The sequence below is a fragment of the Porites lutea genome, chromosome 1 (assembly GCF_958299795.1).
Source record: "Porites lutea chromosome 1, jaPorLute2.1, whole genome shotgun sequence".
Lineage (NCBI taxonomy): Eukaryota > Metazoa > Cnidaria > Anthozoa > Scleractinia > Poritidae > Porites > Porites lutea.
Genome location: NC_133201.1, coordinates 37863442 through 37891018, shown reverse-complemented (window position 1 = coordinate 37891018; position 27577 = coordinate 37863442). Strand labels below are relative to the sequence as shown.

Genomic DNA, 27577 nt, shown 5'->3' with positions numbered 1-27577 from the left:
ACAATTTGCAAATTAAATTGTTTACCTTTGTCGCTGTCAAGAGTCGAAGCTTTGACTTCAATGTTTTTATGACAGGTTCTGTCCTTGACCTGCTCCATTCAGCGTCTCTAACAGTGCAACTCCTTCTGAGGGGAAGTGATTTGCGAGAAGCTGTGTTAACCTCTCTTATGCAAGTTTACGCTCGAAATCAGTCGTCTGAACACAACAAACAGGTAGTATGTTTAATTTTTACCTAGGTTTTCTTGTTCGTTTTCTTTGATATTCGTCGTCCTAGTTTCTTATGCGAAGTTTCATGTTAAACATAGTTACCATGGTAATTCTTCTATCTATCCTTCCAAGTCAAAACTTGGGTCTTGGTCGACCTCTTTTGAACTTGTTGCACAGCAGGTCCTCGTTAGCACATCAAACCCGCTTCCCCTTTCTACTTTATAAACCGATTGATTGATTGATAAATTGGTCTATTGAATGGCCTAATGTATCCTTCTTAACTTTCGTATAGCACTGTTCTCAGTGCTATATGTGTTTATAGCCTCTTGCAAAATATACGTCTGGGTTTCTTTTGAATTTAGAAGTTATTGAATTCACTCTTTTTTTTCAAGGTTGCTGAGGAACTCATCAGAAAGCACATCAGTTCATTGGCTCATTCGGAAAATGAAGTTCACTCTAACTTGACTCCAGAGTGTTTTCCATCAGCACAAGCGTACAACACAAACTCTGTTCTATCAACTGTTATCTTGCACTCCTTGCCTTTGCTAAGTATTCTAAGGAATAACAAGTCTGTATTACAACTGGAGGTTGCCATCTTATTGTTTCTTGAACGATCATCAGTGTACGACTGGAAGCTCAGGCTCGATTATCTTCAGTCAGTAATGGATGTTTTTTTCAGTGAAGGTTCCGTTCAGTGTGTAGATGTCACTACGACTATAAAATCCTTCTTACAAAGTTTTGGCTCGGTGTTTGTTTCCGACGTCATGAAGAATTTGAAAAATGAGAGGAAAAATCTGAAATCCACACGATTTAGTAAGTACTAGTGATCAATAGTTTATTGAAAATGCTACTGTCTTACTTGCCTAGGCTCTCCATAGTTAAGTGTACCGTGGGACTCGTTTTGTAGCTACTTTTGATAGTTAAATTCTGCCTGATGTCTGTAGCTTTCAACTGCTGTTCGCTTAACCCCGGGTCTAAAGATGCCACTGACTATGAAGGAGCTAACGTTGATTGATTTCATAGATTCTCAGATGCTTGATCATTTGCCTTTTGACCTAAGGCTCAACACGGATCTTTTCAACCACCTCAAACAATCCTCGGAGAACTTTTCAGTGTTAGATAAAGCATCGGGATTGTCAAACAGGTACTGTACCGTTTGCAATACATTGGCAATATTTTCTGACTATTGCAATCAAAGAAGCGTTCTTATGACAGGCCTTCAGTCGGAGTCTTAAAGAAACGTTTCTCACATTCCTATAAGGAAAGGCACTAACTCGAGGCTTTAGTTGACAAAACACAGTACTGTGTGTGATTTTTGTCACCCAAGTCTCGACCGCGTTTCCTTTTTTTCCTTGTGTGTGCTCACTGGAGTAGAATAGGGGAAAGGTCAAGTCAAGGACCTAGTTCTCTGTACTCCAGTACGCACATGCTTACCTGAAAAATACTTCTTTCTAGCTTACGCCGGCGGGAGTCTGTTTAATCGCTAAATCTCTACAGGGGGCATATCCTCTACCCGTGGGGATTTTACTGAGATCCTTGGTTACTCGCAGGTGTTTGCCTTCTGTCCGGAGGTGCTCACACCAAACCTTCTTCGGGCACAGCCCAGGGAATACACAATCCCTTACCCGGTCCCTGAGATAACCTTCGGTTTTAAACGGGTGCACCGCGAGGGGGTAGTTATCAAGGAGCTAGGTGATCGGAGCATCCTTAACACCACACCTGAAAGATGTCGAAAATTAAAAAAACAACAACAACAAAGCAAAACAAAAAACAAAAGCAAATAGAAAAATAGAAAATAAAAGAAGGGAAAGGGAAGGGAAATAAGTGATAGCTGAAGAAAAAAGAAAGTCGCCTGTGTACCTCTGCATTAACTGCTTTCAGATATTTTTCAGAATAGAATTCAGTGTTTTTCACGATTGTGCCCTGCGTAAAAGCCGTAACCGCTGCCTGCAAACACAGTCCTTCGAGCAAGGTCTAAGATTACCTCACAATACTTTGAAAAAAAAAGAAGAAATTTATTCAAATCACTTACTAGGGAAACGATTTGGGAGACGTGGTAGGGTGGATTTGGAAAAACTCTACCTACCTCTGCTTGAGGGCGAGAACTCATTAAATATATACTGCAAATAGAGAAGATGATGCAATTAAAAGTTTGGGAAAATGTTTCTGTGTCTTTTTCTAGGTTGTCTTTACTGGAGAGTGAAGTGAGACGCCGTTGTCGTGAGGTTTGTCCTACAGGTTTACCCGCCAGGAATTTGATTCAGCTCTCTCATTCTTTTCATTCTGGTGAGATAAACCTGTCTCATATATTCAACACCAAACCTATTTTCAGGTTCTATTTAAACGCTTTGTACGTTTTGTAAAGGATTAATTGCTTGGCTCAATAAATGCCTCATTTCCGTAAATGATTTACTAGGCTTCCTCTCTCTGATAAACGCCACCTCTACGCGATGTTAAGTTTGTTTTAGGCACGCTTCTCTCAAATAACCCCCCCCCCCCCCCCTTCTGTCTAATAGACGCCCCCCTTCACATGAAGGTTACTCCAAATACTAGGAATTAGCAAAAAGAAGCAAAATCATTGAACTTATTCAGTTTCTTCCTTGATGAACGGTGCTTGCGCATTTCATCTTGTTCAATGTCAAGTTAGAAGTAAGGATAGGCTAACAATGACAACACAATGACCTGAACGAGGATTCTTAGATCAAAGTTGGAATTTGAAAAAGGGGTATGTGAGATATAGAGCTCTAGACGGCCTAGACGTATCAATTGATGAACTGGATATTCCCCTATTTTTCTATATTAGATATTTTCGCCGAAAGCATGTTAGCTTTTGTCGAGATTGTTACGCATCTTTCTTTTAAACGCCTCCTATCTATTAAACGCCCCCTCTTGGTCCCTTAAAATTAAATAGATACCCTGGGCGTCAGTAACTAAATTGTTGCATTCTGTGTGTTATTTATAGGCCAGCTGCAGCAGGAGTCGTTACCGCATCCAGTTGTTGTTCATCTTCTACCCCTTTTTAAACTGTTGTCGTCTTTCTTGGAAAAAGCCATTTGCCAAGTGGACTCATTAGATGACAGTCACTACTGGATGGTAAAATCTATAACATGACATAATAATGCGGAAGTAATTACTATAGCTGTTTTAAACGTTACTCAATTATGGGTTGCCAGGTAACCTTTTTGTAATATCATGCGGTTCTTTCATCTAAATGTCTCCATTCAGGGGCACACACTCTCTAGTTACTCTTTCCAGAAAACTATTAGTTATCTGTAATTATAATGATTTTGTTTTGCTCATGTGTCAAGCTGATATTTTACGGTGGAATTTAACCTAGACTGTAGTTGTAGTATTCTGCCTGGATTAGTTCTTTAAAAGATCCATAGCTTTCTCGATGATGACATCCGATGTATCCAATTCCTCCTGCTTAAGTTTCAACTGTTTTTGAATATTGTGAAACCTTGACTTTTTGTTATAGTACAGCTCCCAAGCATATGTGATGTTTGTTTATAATAACGTTCCACGATATTTTAATTTTGTAAACTAGTATTTCTTTCTCATAGGTTACTGACGGCCTTGAGTGGAGAGACAGATTATACAAGATCTGTGAAAAGCAGACAAGCCAGACTTTCTCCATCTCTGCCATTTCCCTGCACTGGAGTTGGGTTGTGCATAATACAATCAACACTTTAACAAAAGCATTTAGCGTTGAGTATGTTGTTGAGTTATGTATGTTTTTTGTTAGGTGAACGATTATCTCTCTCTTTCTGGGACTATTTATTTTTGCATCGACTTGTACAGTAATGTGTGTCACTGAATAACAGATTTTTCCATCTTATCTATTAGCAAATCTGTACAGATTTCTGGTATATATGTTGTAGTTTATTTTTTTTCTCTCTCTTTTATTTCTCTTTGTTTCAACTTCATTAGCATACATTACCATACCCAAAAACGAATGAAAAACAAAAATTACCTGAGATAAATAATTAACAACAACATACATGCCAGGTAGGTTTTGAGAGTCAATAACTCCACCCATCTATTTGCGTTTGCTTCTTTTAAAAGAGGACCTCTCTAGTCGGATTTATATTGAGATTTATTTTGGGTTATGAAACGAATAAATTATGCAGGGATGTCTTCTTGTGTTTTTCTTTAGACAATTGCCGAGCGACCTTTTGACAGTCGTAAATCACTTGAACAGTATTTTGGGAGTAGACAGCAGATTGGCGGAAGTAAATTTGACGATTCTGGCTGCATATGGGCATCCTGCTCCATTTAAGTCGAAACGGTCTTACCAGATCTGGGTATGTGTGTGTGACCATGTATGATTTCCCGTGATATTATATTGGAGAAATGGTGTGCGTTTGGCGAGAACTTGTCGAAAAGGAATTCTTGGTGTCGGCGAAATGTTGCAATAGAATAGTGTCTAGTGTTTTATCTTTCCGAATGAGGATCATTTCAAGTTGCTTAAGGCTAGAAAAACCACCTAAAGCTCTAGCAATGTTCACTGCTTTAGCCTGAGTATCAGGCCTTCCTAAGTGACTAGGGGAGAGGAGATTTTAGATTGGGGAGGGTGAGAAGAGAAAGGAAGCTGTCTCCCTTTTTAGCTTCCATCTTTCCCCTTTTCCCCCAGTAACGCCTGATAATCAGGCTATCACTGCTTGTGGTTTGTGCTCCGCTAAATACTCTATTGAATTTGCTTGAATTAATTAGCTGGCCCAAGGAGTGTCGCAGGTAACAACGCCATTTTTGTGTATTTCATTCCTTGTGTGCGTACCCGCACACTATTTTTAATGACTTTTGAGAGGTAGAGGAGAAATAATCGATCACAGAACCTTGGGTGCGTGATTTGTTTGACGGCGAAACCTCTCATCTTTTCATACCTTTGTAACTGAAAAAATATTTTTTTCCTACCTAGGAAAAACTGTGGCGTCTTTGCCAGAGGATAGATTCATGTCAGAAAAATAAGCAGGGTGTTGAAATTGAAGAGAAGCTGCATGAAGCGAAAAAAAGGCTAACAGAAGCTATTGTTGATATGCTAACAAAGAAAATTGAGGTTAAAGAAGATCTGCAATTTGGTAAGCTTACGCTATTCCTTCCGTTTTTTAATTGTCAGCCATGCAGCATTTTCGCATTGCCCATGATACACCTTGTTTTCCCCTCAAAAGTTTTGCATTACTATTGTGTCCAGTTGCTACTGGGTTTTACAGTCGTCCCATGGGAAATTGAAGACAATGCATATGCAAATCGTTTTAGCTGAGGGGAGTGGTGGAGTGAAAATGGCGAATTGCAAAGTGAACCTTAGAGCGCTTTCCATTTGTCAGAGCTGGCTGTCCAGACCATTCCCTTTGTAATGAGAATATCACTTTTAATTAAAACTGTCCAGCCAGATCAGTCAATTCCTAAATAATATCCGCGGGCCAGTTCTCGCTTTGGAAAGCGCCTTAAAAGAGATTTAACCTTTCCTAATTTTTCTCTAACTTTTGAGTAGTGGCGTTAAAACACGCTAATAGGTATTCTGAAACTCACCTGCGAATTTTGCTGTCTAGATTCTTTACTTACCAATCTTGAGGAAAGTATAGTATTTGCGGAAGATGTGACGTCGCCATCGGAAGACTGTGCAGAACTGGAAATGGATCTTGAAAGGAACACAGTCACGAATCATGTGAGAATGAAGCGAGTGCTTTTGGCGATGTTTGACGAGCTTCATGGTTGGCAGGAGCATGTGGTCCTAGGAACTTTGATGTCAGGACTGGCAAATCAAATGGCTTGCTGGTTAGTTTTACGTTTTAAAAATTTCTTCGCTTCATTAGTTACTTACAATCATCGCTAGTTTGATTTGGAAGATAATGAATTGCGATACCAACTTAGAACACAACACATAACATAGATGCGGCCTGTTATTGAAAAACAACGTAAACGTTCAGTTTTCAAAAACCTAATGCCATAGTACAAAATGTTGTGCACAGTAATTCCGCAGTCCAATTCATGATTTGGGAGTACAAGGATTTGCATTTGTCTGGATTCTTGTCTTGTTGTTGTCATTCTACCCCTGGCCACAAAATTGACAACATGTTTTCTAAGGACTTATCTCCATTTTTTAACACAGTTTATAGATAAACGGTGTCATGTCTCAATGTCATGCTTTGTTCAAGCGTGCAGTAATCCTATTCTTTCAGTAAAGCTAATTTATTGTTCTGAAAATTAAGGGAAAACTTCCAGAAGGCAGACGTCGTAGAGGAAAAGTTGAAAGCAATTACAACATATCGAATGAAGAAGAAAACTTCATGGAACCCAGAAACACAAGCCCACTACCAACACCTGTGGCGTGCACAACTTACAGTAAGTCCATTTCTCTTTGGTCGGGTCGGTTTCGTTTACAAGCTGTGGGATTATTTTCACGAGTGGAACAAGCTATTTGTAAATCCGACAGCCAACAATCACATCCAGTTGGTTAAGGATAATAATTGTAGCCTAGATGAAATTATCGAAACTTTACATCATTAGAGTAGTTTTTGCTTCTGAGTCTTCTACTGATGTTTCAAGTATTGAGTCTTTATCTAGTACAATACCAATACCAATACCAATAGTCAAAAGCTGCCACACTCCCGCATTGCTTCTTTGCAATTAATAGTATACATAATCTAACTATACAGGAGAATTTTGTATTTGTTGTTGCAACTTTCTGTTTTTGTTATATCATTTAAGGAGGACCCTTTCATTAGCAACTTCTGTCCTATCTTTCAACCGGTGGAGTCCAAGCTACTGTCTAACTACTTCATGTGTAAAAGTCATACTCTATGGATGCAGAACATCCAGGAAAAATATTCTTTAACTGAACAGGTAATCATTTACAGCGTTCAAACAGGTCATGGAAAACCTGGAAAATCGCAAAATTTTAAGAATTTCATTTTCAAAGCCTGGAAAGTCACTGCAGATGTCAAAGCAAGGAAAATAAGTCTCGAATTTCTCTGTTGGTTAGTTAGGTCAAAGCATATGCTAAAACAAGGATAGCTTTGAAACTTCTCGAAAGCGACAGCTAAACCTAAGGTCCTGGAAAAATGGAGAGGGTCATGGAAATACATGGTCAATGAAAGTAATCACATTGTGTACGAATGTAGCTAATACGAATCAAGTAGGGATTAGAAAAAAAGATAAACTTTAATTATACCACTTCGTGTGCTAAGTGTTTTTTTGTTTGTTTTCGTGGTAGGATGTTGACGAGAAGGAAACAAGTGTTCATGGTCTTTTGGGTGGAGTTCAAAGTCTGTTACACAACATGGCATCCAGAAAACTCCTTGCAGAGACACACAGTCCGCTATCCTCCCTGACTGTTAGGAACTATCATGAAAACATCCATCAGCTACAAATGCTCTCCAAACACTTATGGGTCAATGGGGACTTCTTTGATAACCATTATAGAGTAGAACAGTAAGTCTCTGATACTGTTTATATCCTACAAATAAGGTCGGTCGGTGGACGTTGTGGGATTGATAGGAGCAATATCATCATCAGGAATTTGATCTGGTACAATAGACCATTTCCTAATACCGTCTTCATTGTCCTCATGATCATCATCTGATGTTCATTGTTGTCGTCATCATCGTATTGTCGTTAGTGTCTTCCGGTATTAGAAAGCTTAGGCAAATACTTTTTGAGCGACGCACGTCAAACGGAAGTGGACATTATGCGTGCTAAGGCTGAGGTTTTGGCCAGTTTTTCGGGCAAATGCTCTCTACAAGAGTAAAGACACTTTGCAAGAAAAATTTGGCAGCGTCAAGACATATTTAAATAGAAAATACCTCACTACCGATTGACGTTCGTTGCTCTAAAACGCCGTTGCGTGAGCTCCTTATTACTGTCTCAATTTTTTGCTTTTAAAACAATATCACTTGAATTTACAGAAGATCCAGTAGAGAGTTGCTTCAGTCCAAGTTTATCCAACTTTTGCTGTCGTTAAAAGAGATTCTCCCTGCAAATCACCAGCAGAGCCTCGTGGATGCCGTTAAGAGTTTCGTTGATGCCATTGAACACGACAATAAAGTTATGAATGTCATTGACGGAGTGAAAAGTGCTATACTCAATGCTGTGGACAGCTACAAGCAGACCACTGGACATATCACTCAAGCTGATTTGATTTCCACCCTTTTCAAGGAGTGTCTCGAAGGAATTGCTGCTCTCCAGGAACGGCCATCTGAAGGTAAAGTTAGTCGTTGGAAAAACATGATAACCTTTGTCGAATGGTAATTGAGCCATCTTCTTAGCAGACGCATCGTCTTCTGAGCTACAACCAGTTGCAAAAGTACTTGAGACCCTGTACCGTATTTTGGCATAAATGGCCTGTCCATAATCTTGTGCCTGTGATCCCCCCCCCCCCCCCACCCTTTATCAAAGTTGCTAGCAATGCAAGACCATACTCAAAACTTGGAGGAACAACTTTGAATTGGAGGGAGGAGGGAGGTCAGTATTATATTTTTCAGACCGGTGACCAGGAGCGATTTGAAGCAAGAAAGGTCGTTTTCTCGTGGGAGTGTCTCAACATTTTTGCAACTGGTTGTAGTCTAACCATTACTAACGGCCACCTCTCGACGGCCACTTTTTGGCGGACATTCCATACATTGACTCTTGTTTTAAACATCTCTACAATGGCCACCTCTCTACCACGGCCGCTTTCGTCTGTCTCCAAGATGGCCGTTGAGGAAACGTTCAGCTGTACTTTCAGCGTTGTTACATTTCTCGCGTGTACTCCAGATTTACTAAATTTGGTTTCAGTTTGTAGATTAAGTTGATTGGGAAGAAGACTTCAATTGATCGATTACCTAGTAGCTCTAGAATCATTGGTGTTAATTACCTAAGTCATCATGCATGTAGACTGCATTTTCCCTCTAAAAGGTGATAAAGGGTAAAACGTTCAAGATGTTACGTTTTTTAACAATCTCTCTTGTTTTGCCTAGATGCGAATGAAATTTTATGGAATGCCATTTGTCTTGGTACTTTGTGGGTGAAACTTGGCTTGATCCACTCTTTACTTCTGTGCCCAGCTGGAACTGTAGATCCTGTGGAGAAGATCGCCGTTGAGCTTCAGCATATTAATGACATGGTAATTACTTGCTAAGATCGCTCTAATAGACCAATTTCGATATATCAAAATTCACTCTTGCCAACGTGTCGTGGGGTAATAAAACAAAAGAAATGGATTATTCATTCCTGAGTTTTGTTTTGCTCCCCCAAGCTTCGGAGCCGAAGGTGAATTTCAATGCATCGAAATTGGTCTTTTGTTTTTGATGTTTTCAGGGTGGTAGGTCTTTGTTTTTTTTAATCTCCTGTCACTTTTAATTGCACCAGACTTGCCTGATCTTTTTTTGTCTACAGATTATGAGAATAGAGGAAGAATTGAAGGTTAGATATGATGCTGAAGAGATGTGGACTGGGTTTAAGACTGACATTGAGAATCTGGAATCGCTGTTTGCAAAAGAGGCCTTAAGTACATCGCAGTTAACCTCAAATCCCTGCAGAGTCTGGTGGCTGTTGAAAAAGCTAAAAGATCTCAAAGAACAACGACATGCTCTGGAAAAAAACTCGGCTTTCAGACCAACAGTATCGCAGGTGAGCGCATTAGTAAAAAAGATCAAGGTATATTATTTTTCCCTCTTTTGCAACTTAAAAGAAGGGCATAGTTGGAACTGGTGCACTGAATCCAGGTATTACTTATTAGAGACCTTAAGATACACCGTTTTTTACGGTACAGGTAAATTACCCGTAGCCGGAAATACGGCTCAACGTTAACGTTTACGCGCGATGCTTCATTCGTTACTTCTATGTTATTTACGCGCGTAAAATTTACATGCTTACCCACGAAAAAATTACGCGACAGTGTAAATCCACCTTAACCCTTGGGAGAAACCAGGTAGAACAGTGATGCCAGCATCTGGGAAATCATGTTTTCTATATACGTAACTACGTAGCAAACACGTCCGCGTAACCCCCCTTCCTATTTTATCTTTTCTTTTTTTAAACTGATAGTTTGAGGCTATTATTGCTGAAGTCAGGCACTACATGCAAACGGTAGGAGATACTAATAGTATTATCAGCCTATTGGACTCCATGCGTGAGCTGGCATCACAGCTCTTCACGTGTCTCAAGGAAGGCGCAGGTGAAGGTGTTAGTACAGTTTATACTTGTATTCACAAAGCAAAAGCATGGTACACTTCTGCGAAAAGATTTGTCCAACATTTGATGAAGGAGTATCCACTTTACTGTGATCTTCTGCTCCCTTTTGTGGCCGGTATTTGCCAAGTAAGTGAATTTTACGCAAATATAGTACTCAGTCTCGTTATAGTAATCCGTTTAGTTATTCTCCGCTATTAAAAATCACTCTGCACACTGTTTAGCACTATTAGAATTCATTAAGACGATTGCTATGGGAAATGGGACTGTAGAAGTATCAAGGCTCTCCCCATTATTAGATAGTGCGATGAATAAGATTTTTTCACTTTACTTGTTTTAGGTTTTGCACATCTTTCTACTATTTAGACTTTTTTAACACTTCTTAGAAAGGGTTAGCAATTTTGGATTCCTGCCTTCTGCGTTTGTTGAACCCTCATATTACCTCCTATATTGAATGGTTTTTTGCATTATATTATTAGACTTTTAGAAAGTTTAAACATTGTTCAACTTTTCTAGTTCGTGGAAGTCAAAGCTTGGGTTATCATCTTTTTCTTACCCAAAACTCCTTTCTATTCTTCCATTTTAGTAACATTGCCTGAATAATGTCGGGTTGCGTGCTTAATTTCGCTTTTTCATCTTTAGGTTATATATGGAATGTCCTTGATATCAGCAAGGTTATCGACTTTGAATGATGAGTGCAAATTTTGGGTTCAGTTCCCACTGAATGTGAAATCAAAGGTAATATTGTCCAATAACCAAAGCAGTCTATAACAAATGCATCAACTTTCGTCAACACGCCATCCTGGTATTCTTTCTTTGACCCTATGTTTCAACGGGTTTGATGCGCAAGCGAAGCTATTCTCCTCGGCTTGTAATGAATACAACCACATTTTTAGCCAGCTTTCAACTCCTTTAACCAGTTCTTACCTTGCCATTGGTTACTAATTTTTCCTAACCACAAGTGTTTGTACTGTACCATTCCACCCCACAGATAATTGGGCCAGGCGAGGCGTTAGCGGCGTTGTGTTACTCACCTACGTCACGTTCGTCTTCACCTCTTGATGCTGCAGTTTCCTTGATGTCCCCTTCCGTACAAGGCTGTGTTCAAGGTAACGGTTTGACGATATTTTTGTGTACTTCTTACATAGCTAAGTCTGTGTGCTTTAATGTGAACGTAAATTAGCAGTAAAACTCTGTAACTGTTATGTGAGGTTACAAATGATGGGTGTTGAGAGGCTGTGCTGTTATATAACTGCGTTCGACGCCGAACAGACTGGACGTAATACAGACTGGGTAAAGATTGTATGGGGCAACCGTACATGATAGATTGAACGAATCGTGGGACACGCAACTTGCATCCCCTTAAATTTTGCTGGGACGAATGACATCATCACAACTTCTCTAAGAAAAGAACGCCTGCGGTTAAAATGGGTCAATCGCGCTCCGTACTTTTTGTTAATTTCTTGTGTTTTTAACATGGAAGCTATTCCTATGACGATTTATGGTACTTCCTCTTTATTACAGCATTGGTAAAATATCTCCAAGACGATAAAGTGGCTGCTTCAGTGTCTTCGCACCTCTCATACAGGTTTGGGAATCTAACGGTTTTTTAATGATCGATTTGCTCTCTATTTGATCAGTCGCCGAGAGTTCTCTTTAATCGCTGTGAGGCCTTGTCGAGATCTCTGTGACATAAAGCTCGCCGACGGCTAGATCTCGGCTAAAATTTTGCGTGGTTATAACGTTGGATAGAAAGGGAAAAATTAGACCTCTGTTTTTCTCCCGTGGTAGCGCACATGCTTACTTTAACGGCTCATTCCCTTGTGTGAATATTTTCAAGTTTGCATTTTTAAGAGGATCGACTTGCTTTTCAACGACCGAGGTTTTTTAAATAATTTTTTTTCTTAATAATATCTTCCCTTAGAATTCTACGACTTTGTCTACTTCTTGTGCGTAATCACTCAATCCAGCAAGGCTTCGTCGATGCTAAAATTCGCCGTGCATTGAATTCGATCCTGAAAGTTTTCCTTGAAAAGTGGAGAATCTTCAAAGAGAAGGAAAAGGAAAGGGAAGAAGAAGAAGGAAGTCTGTTCAAATTCAAGAATAAAAGTCATGGCCCAAGTCTGAGTGAAGATGAAGAAAATAAACAGGCTGTGAGCAAAGCCTTTCCAAGCTTCGATAGAGACTTCAAAGACATCATGGCTTCACAGGATTTGAATGAGACTGGAAGCATCGCTGAGGAAGAAGTCGAGCCATCTCAGCATTCACCTGTCTCGGATGTGGAACTGTTCATGGCAAATATGACTGATTTTTCTGAAATAACAAAAGTACACGAGGAAATGTACCGTCGTTTGCCATCTAATCGAGAGGTCTGTGTAGAGAGAAAGGACTTCTTTTTACAGGACTCCATGGACGCATTGTATTTGGAAGCTTTGCAGTGGAGCTACCAAACATCCGCAGTTGTGAATACAATCATTCCTTGTAAGTTATTATATCAGTTTTCATGATCTGAAATCAGTGTTACAGCTTTTACTATCACGGTTGACAAAAATTTTCTTTTGAGAAACATTTTCGACCCGGTTGTGGATTTGTATTCTTGTAGAAACAAGTAGAGACTAGATCATAGCGTACCAATCAGTGTGGCAGATGTAAGTTAATGTGTCGGTTTTCATGTTTGGAATATCTTTTACACCTTATACTATGGTGACAGAGTACTTTTTCTTTTGAGATCCATTTTTGCACGCCAATGGGCGTGGATTTGTTTCCATGTAGGAACAGGTGGGGACGAGATCATACTGCACCAACCAGTATGACATATGTAATTTAATGGATCAGTTTTCATGTTTAGAATTTCACCTCATACTAGCGTGGTAGAGTACTTTTCTTGAAAAACGTTTTGGTACTTTTTTGGAACAATTTTTCTGCAACCTTACGTGTGGATTTGTATTCCAGTAGAAACAGGCAGAGACTAGACCGTAACGTATCAATCAGTATTGCAGATGTTCTTTTGGTTAACCAGGATCAAATATTAACAACCACATACAGTATTTTGTCTAACCTATCGGTATGTAATTTCTTTTTTGTCGCTTTGCAACAATATTTCCCTTTCATTCAGGGTCGCCTGTTGGGGATCAGCTATCCTGGTCACATCTTTTACAAAGTTGTATTTTGAAAGGAGACTTCCAAGCGCAGAATAGTATAAAGGTAAGAGAATCAAACTGTTGTCTTACACATGGTGAGAATTTTTTTTAACTTGTTCTCTTTCTTCTGAAGCAGCAACAACGACACTCTCTAAATGCTCCGTCTGGAGGAGGTGAGAGCATCCACTTCAATATATATCATGACTCTAACATTCAAGAAGTTGTGAAGGTGAAACCAATTCTTCAGGATTTCATTGCTCGTGTTCAGGGACTGTTAGCAGAGTGGCCTAGGCATCCTACTCTATTACAGGTAAAAACATATTAACATGCTTTCTATATAACGGATTAATCATCTTCTTTGCCTCTTTATCCCTTCTCCACGAGTACATAGCTTGTGCAACGTGTTTATCGGAGTAATCAGGTGCATTTTAGCTTATCGAGCTCAGCCAGTTATCTTTTGGCTTCTCGGACCACCGTTTGCCAGATACAGTGTGTAGTGTTGTGGTGTCAAAGGAGCGGGGTTCAAGATCTAATTATATTCGACTGGGGGACTAGCTTCAAGAGACTGTAAAGTAAGGATAAATTACCATAAGTTGGTTTTTTTCGGAATATATAGACCGAGAAAATGTAAAACTACGACTTACACAGTCAATTATACAGCAATTGTTGCCAGACAGTCTGTTTTTGTCCCTCACGTCTGACTGTGAATTTCTAGCAAAAATTGTGCAAAATATGAAAAAGCCTGTCGTCAAAAGTGAAATATCCACTTTAAACTAAGTAGTGTAGTAGGGGACGAATTATCCTTTGTTGAACTGGAATGGCACTTATGTAGTGTGACGTGGAATACATACGACGCCATAGCCTTTTGTCCTTTAACAATTGCTTCATGCCTTAACGTGCACGCAGGAGGTTTCGAGAGCACGAAAGAGGCGTAAGCAACTCTAGCCTTTTGAGTTCTCCCGAAACTTTCCAAGTGCTTCATATCCCGACATACGCACAGATGAAGCACGAACCGATTATTTTATAACATTATCAATGCGTTCAGTGCTGCAGTTGAATTTTTATCAATTATAGCTAGCGCTCAAAGCAGTACGCGTTAATGTCTACGTGTCACTGTGCATATATATTTTTTACCTCTTAGGTATGTTTTCAATTTTTTATTTTATTTTAAAACTTAGAGAAAGTTTGCTGAAGTCCCTTAAGATAACATTCATGAAGGTTTTAGAATCCATATGGAGATGGAAAACTATAACTTGACCGAAAAGTCTTTTTGAGCTAAAAAGAAAAAGGTGCAAAGAATAATTTGCACACACCATAGCTTGCAAAGTTCGCGCAGATGACTTTTCCCCGCTATCGGTTAACAATTTCAAAAGTTTTCTCTTAACTTTACGTTATAAGACACATGGTAAAGGCTTTATGGTGTGCTATTGAGTTATGGATGCCCTAAGTAGGATTCCTAAGCTCAAAAGAACTCGAGGTATTAATTCGTCGACGTCATCGGGGTGCTCAATCGGAATATGAAGCACACTCGCGCTATTGAATTTAATTACGCGAATACTCTAGCTGTGTTAAATCTCATGAATAAAATAATGACGCTATGACATCATCGGTGTTAAAGTATTCCACTTCACGCTAGTGAGATTCCACTTTTAAAAAAGGATAATTTGGACCCATCTTCTTCAGGCCGCCCTGGACAGTCTCAGTTGACTTAGTTCTATCTGTTTTCTAAGCTAGATATGATCTAGCAATAATCTTGCAACTAGATTATCAACGGTCCATGAATTTACTGTATGTTTTGCGTTTGACCCTTTTTTATCTTTTGTAGCTGGTAGAAGTGGTAGAGAGGATTTTGTCTTTTCCAGTCACAAGTCCGGTCATGAAAATTCTAACAGGTCTTGAAGTTCTCCTTAGAAAGGCTCAGGTAAGCTTGTGTCCTTTCAATCTGTTCGTTGTGTCTTTACGCGACTCTTCCTGTGGAGAGAAATGTTTGTTATATTCGTTTTCGTTAAGGTAGTAGAATAAGTATTTTCCTTTCTTATTCTTAAAGGAGGTGATTAGTCGGTCATTTCTCAAATGTTTTAGTTTCTAAACTATGCCTTTAAATTGTGCTACAGGATTGGGAGTCAAATGCTGCAAAGCATGTCAGCCTTAAAGACCATTTGGATAGCGTGACACAGCTAATAACACAATGGAGGAAAATGGAGCTCAAGTATGAATCTTTATCTGGCTACGATAAAATTAGCTAAGTGTTGTAAGATATGGCACGTTATTTTTCCTGATAAAGGTATGGGAGCTAAAAAGCTCAGTATATAAAGGATAGTAGACGTGTTTTATTAAGTTTAAAAAAACGTCGCCCTAAGACTTGAAAAACACGCACTCGTCTGTTCATTCTTTCGATAATTGTTGTTTTTTATTATTTTTCGCGAGAAAATTGGTTCGAAAAACTTTGCCTCGTTTTTAGAGATTTAAAATTGATCGTGAGATTTTAATTGATGCTGTGCTTTCTTCGTGGATTGTTAGTGAGGTTTTTTTAAATCTTTGTGAGTTGCGCTCGTATTACCGTGTCATTTGGAAATTAGTGCGTCTGTGATAAAAACTAAAAATTCTGGCAGCATTTCAACTCATTTGTTTGCTTTGCTGTAGATGCTGGTCATCTCTGCTTGATGTGGCTACTGTCAAATCGGCTACCAAGGCCAGTCAGTGGTGGTTTCACATTTACAACTCATTAGAACAGTTCAGAGCTGATGTTCCACCACAAGAAATCACTGGTATGTAACTCTCGTTTTTGAAGTCATGTTTTACTCTAAAATTGTTAAGACAATTTGTCTTGAAGCCTCCTTGTTTTAACCTTCCCTAGTTGGAAGTTCCCTCCATGTAACTTTAGGTGCCGTTTGCACATTACCTTTAGGACTTTTCTATTTTTGGTAAAACAACAAGACGCTGTTTAAGCGTTAAGTCGAGCTTGCTTGGAGATAAATAAGAAATGAGGAGACGATTTATTCGTCCATTCCATTAGCAAAGCTTTACTCTTTACAAACACTTTGCAGAGGACTCAATGTGTTATCTTCTAAATTAAGACTTTTTAAACGTCATTACAAGAGCGTTATTCAGGTAAAGTTAGAAAACACATACATTTTGAATACTTATTAACTTTTTTCCGCAGGCCGTATGCCTTTGTGTTTTGGTTCTTGCAACAGCTTTACTATAGTGTTATTAATCGTGGTATCTTTATGATAGACTCCTTTATCGTCTAAATCTAAATTTGAAAATGTAAAATCGACGCTGTTCAAAAGAGTCTTAACCGATTTTTCGGCAATGCTGCCTTCTTCAGGGTACAAGACTAAATACCCTGAAGAAGGCAGCATTGCCGAAACGTCGGTAAGACTCTTTTGCACAGCGTCGATTTTAGAATTTTCAAATTAACATTGAGTAGCTACGCTGTGCTGGGAAATTAATCTTTATTTCACAAATTCCTTTACCGTCTATCTTGCCAAAGTCAGTTATTGATCGCGAAATTTCGACCGCAGCGTACTATCGGTCTCCATCAAGTGATCTTTGCTCAGACTAACTTTTGTTGTTTTTGTAGGCGTAGACCATAGTGCCAGTGAATTGATTGAACCATTTCAAAGATTCATTGAGAGCTCAACACTTGGAGAGTTTACCTCTCGTGTACAAATGTTATTCACTTTCTACAAAGAGATGTGTAATGAAGAAGGTAGAACTTCTACATTGGAAGGTAACCTGTCAACAGTTAATAAAACGCCTTGAATAGCAGCTAGTCCTTCTTGATAACCTCTATAATGATACATTTAGATTAGATTCTGAAAATTAATGACAGTAAAATTATCCTCTTTTATGTGTTATGTAATTAAATAGGTTTAGAACAGAAGATTGGTCGTTTTATTATAGTGGTGCATCAGTTGGCACATAGCAGAAGACGCACTGAATGTTTGCCAAACTTAGCCAAAGACAACATCATTTTTTTTTTCAGTGAAAGCATCAGATGTGCTCTGGAACCTGTACAGCTATTACAAACAGTTTATTCCATGCATTGAACAATCTCTACAAGAAGCAAGGAAACCGATTGAAAAGGAACTTAAGGTTTGTTATGCACGTGAGCAGTATAGTAAGAGAGGAATTAGCCGCCTTTTTCCAGAGAAACACACGATTTTTGTTTTGTTTTACCTAGAAGCATGTTTTTGGTTTTGTTTAGTTTCTCTATTTATTATCTTGTTATATTTTATTTTAGGATTTTGTCAAGATCGCTAAATGGAACGATTCTAACTTCTGGGCTATGAAGCAAGCTGCTGCGAAATCGCATCACGCACTGCACAAATTTGTGCGGAAATATGAGGTGCCTAATTTTACCTAATGTAACCACATATGAAGTGTTGCTTGAGTAAACTAGTTTAGAAAGTTTACAATTAAATTTTTTCAAATCTGGCAGAACTGTTGTAAATGCTTCACAGCTGATTTTGAACGTATACCATTTCTTCAAACCACTTCGCTGCTGGCATTATATGTGCAAAAAGTGTGAAGGAAATTCTTGTCATGGTTGCCACAGGTCAGAAAATGGCCAGGGGAAAAAACTCTTCAATGTCAGGGAAAAGTCAGGGAATTTCACTTCGAGTTAGGGAAAATTCAAGTCTTTGAAAGAAGTCAGGGAAAAGTGACATTTTAAGTCACATATTTTTTTCCTTTCCCTCAACTTTATTCTTTTCCAACACTTATATAATATTTTTGTACATTTTACGGACTTGAATCATGTTCTACTGGTAGAATATTGTTCATAAAAATTGAACGACAAGCGGATGTTGGGTTTTCGAGAAAATCGATCCTTTTTGCACGTTATGCTTAGGAACTATTCAATTCATGTACACTGCATGTGACTTGCTGTAAGGATTGATAAATGGGTTGAGAGGTTGCTGTTGGAGAGCCGAGGGTTGAGTCCATTATCAAGACTTATTTATGAAATCGTTTATTCAGTTGGTCAGGGAAAGTTTACATTTTTCCAGGAAAAAGTCAAGGAGAAGTCAAGGAACTTCAGAAACCTCTGGCTATGGCAACCATGCTTTTCTTCTCTTTGTCGTATTTCTAACTTTCTCCCTTTTCTTATCTTCTCCTGCAGTCGTCTCTTGATCAGCCAGTGGAGAAGACCTTGATGAATGTAAAGAAGATTCTTTCCTCATCCGAAGATAACAAACTTCAAACCAGTGAGCAAAAAGCGCTCAAAGCTGAATGGTTTACATCCCCTGATCACTTGAAGGTGAGTGGGTAAAGATTTTGCTGGCCGTTTACCGTGGGATAATGTTTCTGAAGTTATTTCTAACCCCAATAGACCTCTTTCCTAATGGCGCCCCATATATTTATTCTTTCATATTTATATAAGTGAGCCTTTCTGGTCTCGTTTGAAAGTAAGAATTCTTTTGTATTATGGACATGCTAACCAAGTCAGAAGGGCTTATAATAATACACAGAAGAAGCTTCGGGCCTCTTCACATGAGCCTGGTTGACCGGGCTGGCCAGGTTTCCGAAATCTCGCTTTATCCTTTGTAAAATTTTCGATGTGTTCACATGAGAGGGCGGATTGGCTCGGTTCCTGAGAACTCGGGTTTTCCAACTAGGATATCGGGAATAGGGCTGGACATTTTGCCATATAAAACCCATGAACAAAGCGGGATGACTTCTGGCGGCCCTGATAGCATCGTCTCGCATTGCCTGCTGTATTTTACGCATCATAAGCATCCCATTTAACTGCAGTGATACAACTTTAAGAGTTGCTGAAGCTATGATAGGTTCGAAAGTTATAGCTTTTGTGTTTCGCCACGTTTGCTTTGCTTCTCGAATTTCGTGCCAGAACTCGTCCCAGGATCTTTGGCCTTTTCTCATCTCGGAGACCGGGCTGAAATTTCCCATATGAAACCAAAGCGAAATTGGTCCCGGTAGCCGGGCTAGCCCGGTCAACCGAGCTCATGTGAACTGGCCCTTAGTCTGATAAGAAAAACGGCATGTGTTAGAATTTCCATTTGTGTTGTTAACCAAGTCTCTCTGAAGTTTTGATCTTGAGAACTTTTGCTACATTTAGGTTTATTGCAATAGAAACCTTCATGTTTTACCGATGTATGAAGCCACTGGAGTGTGTCTTCCATCCACTCAGACTCGCCTCCCAAAGCTCTTTCAAAAGATGAGACAGTACTCCGAACAGATGATGTGTCAGCGGCACTACATGTTAGCAGTAACGGCATTAGATGACTTCACGGGTTTGTTGAACCGCTGTTCTTGTTTGGTCTCTTTACTTGACTTATCCGTTGTTTAACATCACTGCGTATTCCAGTGACATAAATAGATCGCGTAAATTGGCAGTGTTAAAAACGTGTAATTGTGTTTTGGTTGTCCATTTTTTAGGCGAAGTAATTACAAGCTCCAATGACCTCCAAACTTTAGACGTGTCCAGCCAGGTAACACATACAAAAAGCCCGTGTATCTCAAATTGGACATTTCCACGATGACGTCTTTTTACTTCTAAGACCAGAATTCGTTTCGTTTTTTCGTTAATTCATATTGAAGTGTTGGTAATCCCAGTGAGGTTTAAATAACAAAAGTCCTGATTTACACAAGAAAGCAAAACCCTGAAGGATTATAGTGGTGATAGCAGTAGCAGTAAAAAGACGCCATCGTGGCAAATGGCGTTTTGTTTGATTATTCGATTAACAATGTTGTCGGCCTTGGGATGTGGAACATACTTTCCACCTGAGAGGTTGTTTCAAATTTTGACTGATCTCTTTGGGGGCGGTATGAATTCATATTTGCAATAGCTATGTCGCAAATGGAGTATTTTTCTCGGTTTATGGAGTAAAATTACCCTGCCACAAAGGGGCGTAACTCCAACCTAAAAAGGTGTATTTTCTGCCTCGACCCCAAACCTTCCTTTTCATGTCTTCCTCGGCGCGCGTGGTGTCTTGAGAAGTACGTACTTTACTACTTCGCGTTTTGCATTTTTTCCATAAAATCCAGCACTCCCTGGTCTCCGCTTGAGAGTGAGGCAGGTAGAGTTGAACTGTTTTATGTATGCAAGATGTGAAGAGAATTTACCATTGATTTTTGTTCCAAACAGTAGGGGAAATATAGCCTTGACTTACCGTTTTATTAACCTTTTCTTTCAGCCAAAAGAAAAACGGGCAGAATTAAGTAAGCATATTCAACAACGGAAGCGGAAAAGCTTGTCAGATCTGTTCAAGGTGTTGGCTTCTCTTGGTATGTAGAAGTTACTTTATGTAATTACACTACAAAAATAAAGCGATTCCAGCTCCATTACAAAATTGTTCCCCCTTTAACATACCTTCTAATAAGAATAAATCGCTAAACCAGGAAGTCTTCTTGTCATTTTCGTGTAAGGGCTAAATTTAAAGTGATATAGCCATAAGGCGCTCCTTTCCGAAGCATTTTAATTAAATCCGGTACAGATATTACTGAAGTGTCTGTAACTTAAGCTGTCCTGTTGGAAGGTTTGACGGTTTTATAGTGAAAAGTTAATCGTGGACAGCATTCTCCCGGGGGATTGTTTTGATGTTACAACGTCAAATGAGTTAGACGATGATGAATTTTGTCTTTTACTGATTTATCCATAGTCATCTAAGAACACTGCGTAAGTCTAAGCAAATTACAACTTTCAGTGCTGATAGTTCTTTGTCCAGTCAAATTCCGCAACGTGAACCTTGCAACTAAATGAAATGAGCAAAATTGTAAAGGTATTTATTTATTGAATGCCTTACAATCAGACCGAAACTTAGTATTTCGCGCGCTTCTTCTTAACCTGAGAAAACAGCCAACATTTTCGCGACGCCACTACTGGTTTCCCCGCAAAATGACGTCTGAGAAACGAGCGCAGAAATTCCATACTGATGACGCGTCACTACCCAGATCTGGGTACTGTTTCTGATTGGTTAGAGCAAATTTCCCACGCGGTAGGACCAATCAGTAGAACTACCCAGATCTGAGTAGTGACGCATCATCAGTATGGAATTTCTACGCTGGTTTCTCAGACGTCATTTCGCGGGGAAACCAGTGGTGGCGTCGCGAAATGTCTGCTGTTTTGTCAGGCTAGGTTCTGCTTTGTATATGATTAAAAATGGATTATTTTCTAGGGGTGTCATACCGTAAGGGACTAACTCTTGAACGCCAGTGCACAGGGAAGGAAGCCATGTTGCTCGCTGCAGTTGATGAAGAAGCTATCACCAGATCATTTACGCTGCTCTCAGATAGATCACCGTAAGCACTCATAGTAGTCACACAACATCGATTTATAAATGTTGTGAAATACCTGACTTACCACTTTATTAGTTTTCACAGTGTTAAATTTAAAATTGACATATAATAGAATTTCAGGTCAAAATTATTTTCTTTCTTCAAATTGCCTTTGTCTAAATTGTCTTTATTCATTACAAAAATTGCGTGTTCGACCATCTTTGATATTAGGAGACTATCTTAAATAACAGGAGAATTTAAAGGTCGTTGTTATCTTTGACCGTGTGAGCACCATAAAAGTTGTTTCGTCCAGTGTTTTTAGATGATACCAATGTAATTGAACTTCAGAAATGCCAAAATCGTAGAACCCCAATCGTAGTGTTATTGAAGTGTAATCTGTTATTGTTGGTTATTTTCAGTGACTTGTTACATAAAGTACGTAATCTTTTGGATGGCTGCTGTCATCACTACCATAAGGCGCTAGCTAGGTCAGCGGCCTTCTCTGCTGCCATGGTAACGCCTTCAAAGGTGAGAAAACAGTAAATCTATTTTCTTTCCTTTATCGTTTGGAATTGGGAATAACCAATTACCCTGTGTTTCAAGTCCTAGGTCCTTCGTGTGGACTTGTAATACGTTTACATACAAATCCATGGCTATCCTATTGAGGTAGCAAGCTGGTCAAGTCTTTCATCAATTGTTAATTCGTTGTATTTGTCAGTATACTCTATTACTTTTCTGGAATTAGAAAATATTCTGAACCTTTCAGCGAGTCGTGGATTAGTCAAGTAGCCTTGAAACAGCCACTGTGTATAGGTAATAATTGTGTTGTTTCTTCATTACATTTAGGAGCTCAGTGTTGGTGACATTGATCGTTGTAAGGGTTGCAGTCATCACCTGCTCAATATTTGTTATCAACAGAGAAAGTTCATAGCACAGTTCTCACAACACATCACCAGTGCGAGGTAATAGTTCACAACCTCGACTAACAACGTTAGTATTTCCATTGACCCAAGTTCTGATGTCACGCATTGTAGATATCTATTTTCATCTATTTGCTTTTTAGCGTTTATCTTAATCAGCTTGTGGAAAGCGTTAGCGCGGCAGATGATGATATGGACAATACACGTACATCTCTACCTCCTCAAACTAAGCTGCAAGAACGAACAGTAAGTCAACAACGAACAACTGTTCATTTGCTGAGGTTTCTTTGCCTTCTAAACTTGTGCTCCTTAACAACTTATTCATTTACCAGCTTTTCTGGACACAGGCCTGCCCAGAGGGAATGTGCACGAACGGGACTCTGGTGCCATGCGAGGTACCATCTCTACCCAATCCCACAGCCCGTAAAGGTTGGCAACACCACTGGGGTCTACAACCCCTACTCTTGAATAGTGATGTGGGTTCTTTTACATCCCACAAGAAAGTGAAAGTGCTGTGAGACGGGACCTACTGTTTTTCCTCCTTATCTGAGAAGACTACAAAGTCCAACCATTTGCAGATGTCATTACGAAGGCAGCAGTTTCTTCGCAGTTATTTAAAGACCCTGAGTGTTGGTCCGGCCAGGGTTTGAATCGGCGACCTCCCGCTCGGCAGACCGGCGCTCTCCCAACTGAGCTAACAAGGCGGCGGTTTTTCTTCTGACACAAGAATTTGCTTTTATAAAATGAACTGATGGAGTTCACTTGCCACCGTAGAAAATTTAGGAACTGGTGTTTCGTGCGCTTAAGCCCTTCGTTAGAGTAAATCATTGACGAAGGGCGACAGCTCGAGACTTCAGTTTCTCAATCCTCCTACGGTGGAATTTAGAGATTGCGTTCTGATGTGTTGATGAGCACAATATTGGAACCTTTTTTCATTTCGTAGGTGCGAGTGATGGGTCTTTTAACCCACACATCCCATGTGTTACAGCATATGTCCTTACTGATAAAGTGTTGTCCCAGTGATGTGTCCCTTCAGGAGTGGACACCTTTGCCGAAGACCATGCTGTCACCTCTGGCTTTGTCATCTTCAGATGATCCCCTTGTTACAGACGTCTCTAACACTCTGGAGGTACGTTTGGTATTTTCCTATGAATAGTGCATCTTGGTGACCTTTGTTCAGTACAGCCATACGAGAATAAAATGATTAAATTTTGCAACTATACTGAACTGCCCTTCGACGTTAGTAATTCCTTGAATTAATTATTAGGCTTAGGTAAGGGAATACTTCATCAAGGAGCTTTAATGTAGACGATATAAGATGCTCGACCAGTTGGTATATCCTTCCTTTAGCAGTTCGCAGGGCTCCTTGTATCAATCCATTCTTTGCGGACAAGTTAAGTGCTTTGAAGGCTTGTTTGAACCAGGCTCTATAGCAGAGCGATGGATTGATGTTTGGTTAAGTTACAGAATGACATGTAGTATATCCACATAGTTTATTTAGTTACTTTACAATTAGTATATTATCTGTTATGACTGCTGTAACCTTTCCTCTCCGCCCGCCTCGTCTAGCTTTTGCTATTTGCGGGTGGAGATGGCAAAATGATGTGCATGAAATAAAGTATAGTGTGTGTGTGTAGTGTGTGTGTAGTATCTTATCGAGCGGAATTAGTCAAGCATTAACTGGTCAAACGTTGAGTAACTTTCTTAGGACTTGAAGGAAACAATTATCTACCTCAAATTTAGAAGACACACAAAAAAACGACTCTGGCTTTCCAAGAAATTAAATTCCACGTGGTAATCAGTTTTGTCTTGTTTTCTTTTCTAAATTTAAGGACTCCGTGACAAAAGTGCAACAGCTTATTCAACATGTCCGGCCTTATGCTGCAGTGTCTGATCACATGGTGAACAGTACTAGCCGGAATGAGATGACAACTTTCATAGCTTCTTGGTAAGTTCTATGTTTTTGCTTTTTTTTATTTCAAGAATATCAGAGGGTTTCATTTCTCAAAGATTAGTTAGATTATGCAGGTTTCCGAGGCGCGTTACCCCGCGACGGCATTCTTCCAAACCCTTGTAATTCCGAACTCAGTTCAGGTACGAGAAGGAAGGGCGCTTTCCATTCGACAAAAATTGCTGTTTGAAATCTCGGGAATTTCATGTGCCCAGTGGGACGGTACATTCGGGTTGCACGGACCCGACACAAGTTATTGCGCTTTTTGTTATTGTACTTGCAAATAGGATCATACAAATGAGTGGTAGTGGGAACAACAATTTTGTCAAATGGACAGGCACATTTTGGCAGTCCAACCGACAGAAATGACCAGACCGGTCAATGTAGACCACCTTCAAAGGTGGTCTCAAATATTTAGCTCGGACCGAACCGCACTGGTTCGTTCCATTTGATTTCTGATGGAATATTCCGGTATTTTGGGCTGAATGGAAAGCGCCAAAAGCGTCTAACAAGGAAGACTCGGAAGTAAGAATTCAACGCGAGTGGTTTCATTGATATGCTGGTAAGCAAAGGTTTAAAGTAAGAAAACACAATAGACTGTCCCAAAGAGTAATCTATTTCTCGGGACCTTTTCACCTTTATTCTGGTATGGTGTGGCCACAACACTTTTAGCCTCATTCGCAGAATTGTCGGTATGAGAAGGGCCTTAACAAGCTTTAGTGAATGGTCAATCTGTAGTACTTGATTTTGCGAAGTCACCCAGTTGTTTGTTTCTTTTATTTGTCTTGTGTTTTTTTTGTCATAGGCGTCAGTTTAGAGTGGTATCAGATGCGTTTATCAAGATTGAGGGCATTGCGGAGTTGATCGATGAAATGCTACCGAAATTTGCGTCAAAGTGGTGAGCTGTAGAAGAACCTGGTTTCAAGAGGCTGTTGTTATCATTGGACTTAAAAAATGTTCATAAGATTTCTAGTTAGACATTAGTATGGTCTTATAAAGTGTATGATCGAGTCAGCTGTGTTTTTTAGAGAATCTGTGTTAAAATTCAATAGTGTTAAATAAGAAATAGCATTTAGGTGTTTACGATTGTCTTTGTTATTGTAAACATATTTTTCGCCTTTTTTCCAGCTGTAGTATCGAGAAAGGCCTAGGTGGCTCGCTTGTCGACCTCAAAAACAAGATTAGGAGCGAATGTAACGAATTCAACACTTGGAGGCTCAAAACACTAGCCGAACGAGGAAGAGACGGAAGTAATGAAGAATGTTTTAACAAGGAAGGTAAGTATTTATCAACGCATTTGCTTCTCGTTGTAGAAAAAGGATAAGAGTGTCAAAATGTACTGTTTCGTTTTTCCTCAGTTATGGTTACAGTCGACACATTTCTGAAAGAGCTAGACGGCGTGAACACATCGCTTCTGTTAGGCATTCAAAAGCTGGCAAAAATAGCGGAAAGCAGGAGCAGTGAAAGTACGCAAGAACAAGAAACTGCAGATTCAGGTAGACGTAACAGACACTCTATTAATTCCTTCTCTTCTCCTTAACCTGATAGGATACATGGCTATTTCGCGTTTCTTTCCTCTTTAGTCCATTAGTAGCAATTTTTTTTACACAAAAGCGGTTAAAACTGTAAACCTTTTAACAAGTTGTTCTTCTTAAACTGTGACAAAAGACGGATCGAAACACCAATGATACAAAGGGTGTTCATAATCAATAACATCACGGCTTAACTGACAGACGACCTAACACAGCGGCTTTATTGACCAATCAGCCCAATATCCAGAGTTAAATACCTTTAACTGACGTGCATCAACTCACTTTGACTCTAAAGATAACTACCTCAAGGGTTGTCGACAGGTCAGTTATCGTCAACAACAGTCCTATTGCGGACTACGCCCACCAGGACGATCATATTCCACCTACTTATGAGGTTGTTCTTTTCACGCCAGATGCTGACGTTGGAAGTATGGAACTCCTAGACGGACACTTGACGATGCGTCTCCATCGTGACCTACTAGATGAGATAAACTGTCTTGGTTTAGAAAAAGTGACGAAAAGTATATCCGATCTCATGTCTCAGCTGAAAAACATGGCTGATTACACTGGGTTGCCTTCAAATGCACCTGATCAGCTACCATCCATCAGCTTGTGTGCACAGCTTTGTGGAGCCACCATCCCTCTTCTTCATCAATATCTGAACATATCGCAGCATTTTCTGGTCAATTTGCTAGCAGCCCACCGCGTCACCAGCAAACTGTTATCGGTACTTCTCAGCATTTTTACCGACCTAGTCTCAAAAGGATTCTGTCTCCCCCCGGAAATAGAAGAAGGTGAAGGTGACGGAGCCACTGAATTCGAGGATGTTGAAGGGGGAGGCATCGGGGAAGGAGAGGGGATGAAGGACGTCAGCGATCAAATCGAGAGCGAAGATCAGGTTAGTTCTTACTGTTTTCTCTTGCATTCATAAGAATCGCGCTATTACAGCGATCAGTTGTCTCGCTGAACTTATTTCAGAGTCTCCGACTTTAATGTATATATGTTTTTTTCACTAAGTACGGTCTCGTAAAATAAGTAGAGTTTCATACGATACACTTTTACTATAACAGACGCAAATTATTGGAAAGAGTTCGCTATAGTAACTACAATTGAAATTCAGTACCATTTTATCTACAATTTTGCAATTACGTGAAAGAATGTGTTGCCTAAGGTTTGCAAAAGAAAGAGAAATAGAACTGAGTTGGATGCCTACTTTATAGTTAGCGTGGACACACGTTGCAAAAACCAAGACGATAACAATTTTTTTTAGTTTCGGCTCTTCATGAATTATTTGTTAGGCCTTTATGTCCTTTATTCCTTTGAAGATCATCTTGTAAGGCTCGTGCTGACTTCTCTTGTTTTGTCTTCTGAATGTTTGACTTTCTTTTGCCTAATGGGCTATTTGCATGATGACGT

General features: G+C 39.6%; 1 protein-coding gene across 1 annotated transcript in view; it reads left to right on the top strand.

Annotated features, from left to right (window-relative positions):
* The window catches only part of LOC140929298 (midasin-like), a 76929-nt gene that overhangs the window by 35742 nt on the left and 13610 nt on the right, over positions 1-27577 (top strand). The window contains exons 39-80 of the mRNA XM_073379105.1: positions 76-212; positions 600-1020; positions 1231-1351; positions 2390-2493; positions 3170-3300; positions 3771-3919; positions 4364-4511; positions 5126-5285; positions 5757-5982; positions 6417-6549; positions 6916-7050; positions 7421-7638; positions 8112-8407; positions 9162-9307; positions 9580-9813; positions 10231-10503; positions 11017-11112; positions 11366-11483; positions 11899-11962; positions 12299-12855; positions 13490-13578; positions 13648-13824; positions 15340-15435; positions 15629-15723; positions 16158-16282; positions 17101-17250; positions 17506-17615; positions 17764-17868; positions 18643-18780; positions 19600-19774; positions 19920-19972; positions 20678-20768; positions 21659-21782; positions 22178-22286; positions 22605-22720; positions 22822-22924; positions 23622-23807; positions 24511-24626; positions 25435-25527; positions 25758-25906; positions 25988-26125; positions 26575-27059. Coding sequence (XP_073235206.1) covers positions 76-212; positions 600-1020; positions 1231-1351; positions 2390-2493; positions 3170-3300; positions 3771-3919; positions 4364-4511; positions 5126-5285; positions 5757-5982; positions 6417-6549; positions 6916-7050; positions 7421-7638; positions 8112-8407; positions 9162-9307; positions 9580-9813; positions 10231-10503; positions 11017-11112; positions 11366-11483; positions 11899-11962; positions 12299-12855; positions 13490-13578; positions 13648-13824; positions 15340-15435; positions 15629-15723; positions 16158-16282; positions 17101-17250; positions 17506-17615; positions 17764-17868; positions 18643-18780; positions 19600-19774; positions 19920-19972; positions 20678-20768; positions 21659-21782; positions 22178-22286; positions 22605-22720; positions 22822-22924; positions 23622-23807; positions 24511-24626; positions 25435-25527; positions 25758-25906; positions 25988-26125; positions 26575-27059 — 6890 coding nt within the window. The remainder of the gene's footprint in view (positions 1-75; positions 213-599; positions 1021-1230; positions 1352-2389; positions 2494-3169; positions 3301-3770; positions 3920-4363; positions 4512-5125; positions 5286-5756; positions 5983-6416; positions 6550-6915; positions 7051-7420; positions 7639-8111; positions 8408-9161; positions 9308-9579; positions 9814-10230; positions 10504-11016; positions 11113-11365; positions 11484-11898; positions 11963-12298; positions 12856-13489; positions 13579-13647; positions 13825-15339; positions 15436-15628; positions 15724-16157; positions 16283-17100; positions 17251-17505; positions 17616-17763; positions 17869-18642; positions 18781-19599; positions 19775-19919; positions 19973-20677; positions 20769-21658; positions 21783-22177; positions 22287-22604; positions 22721-22821; positions 22925-23621; positions 23808-24510; positions 24627-25434; positions 25528-25757; positions 25907-25987; positions 26126-26574; positions 27060-27577) is intronic.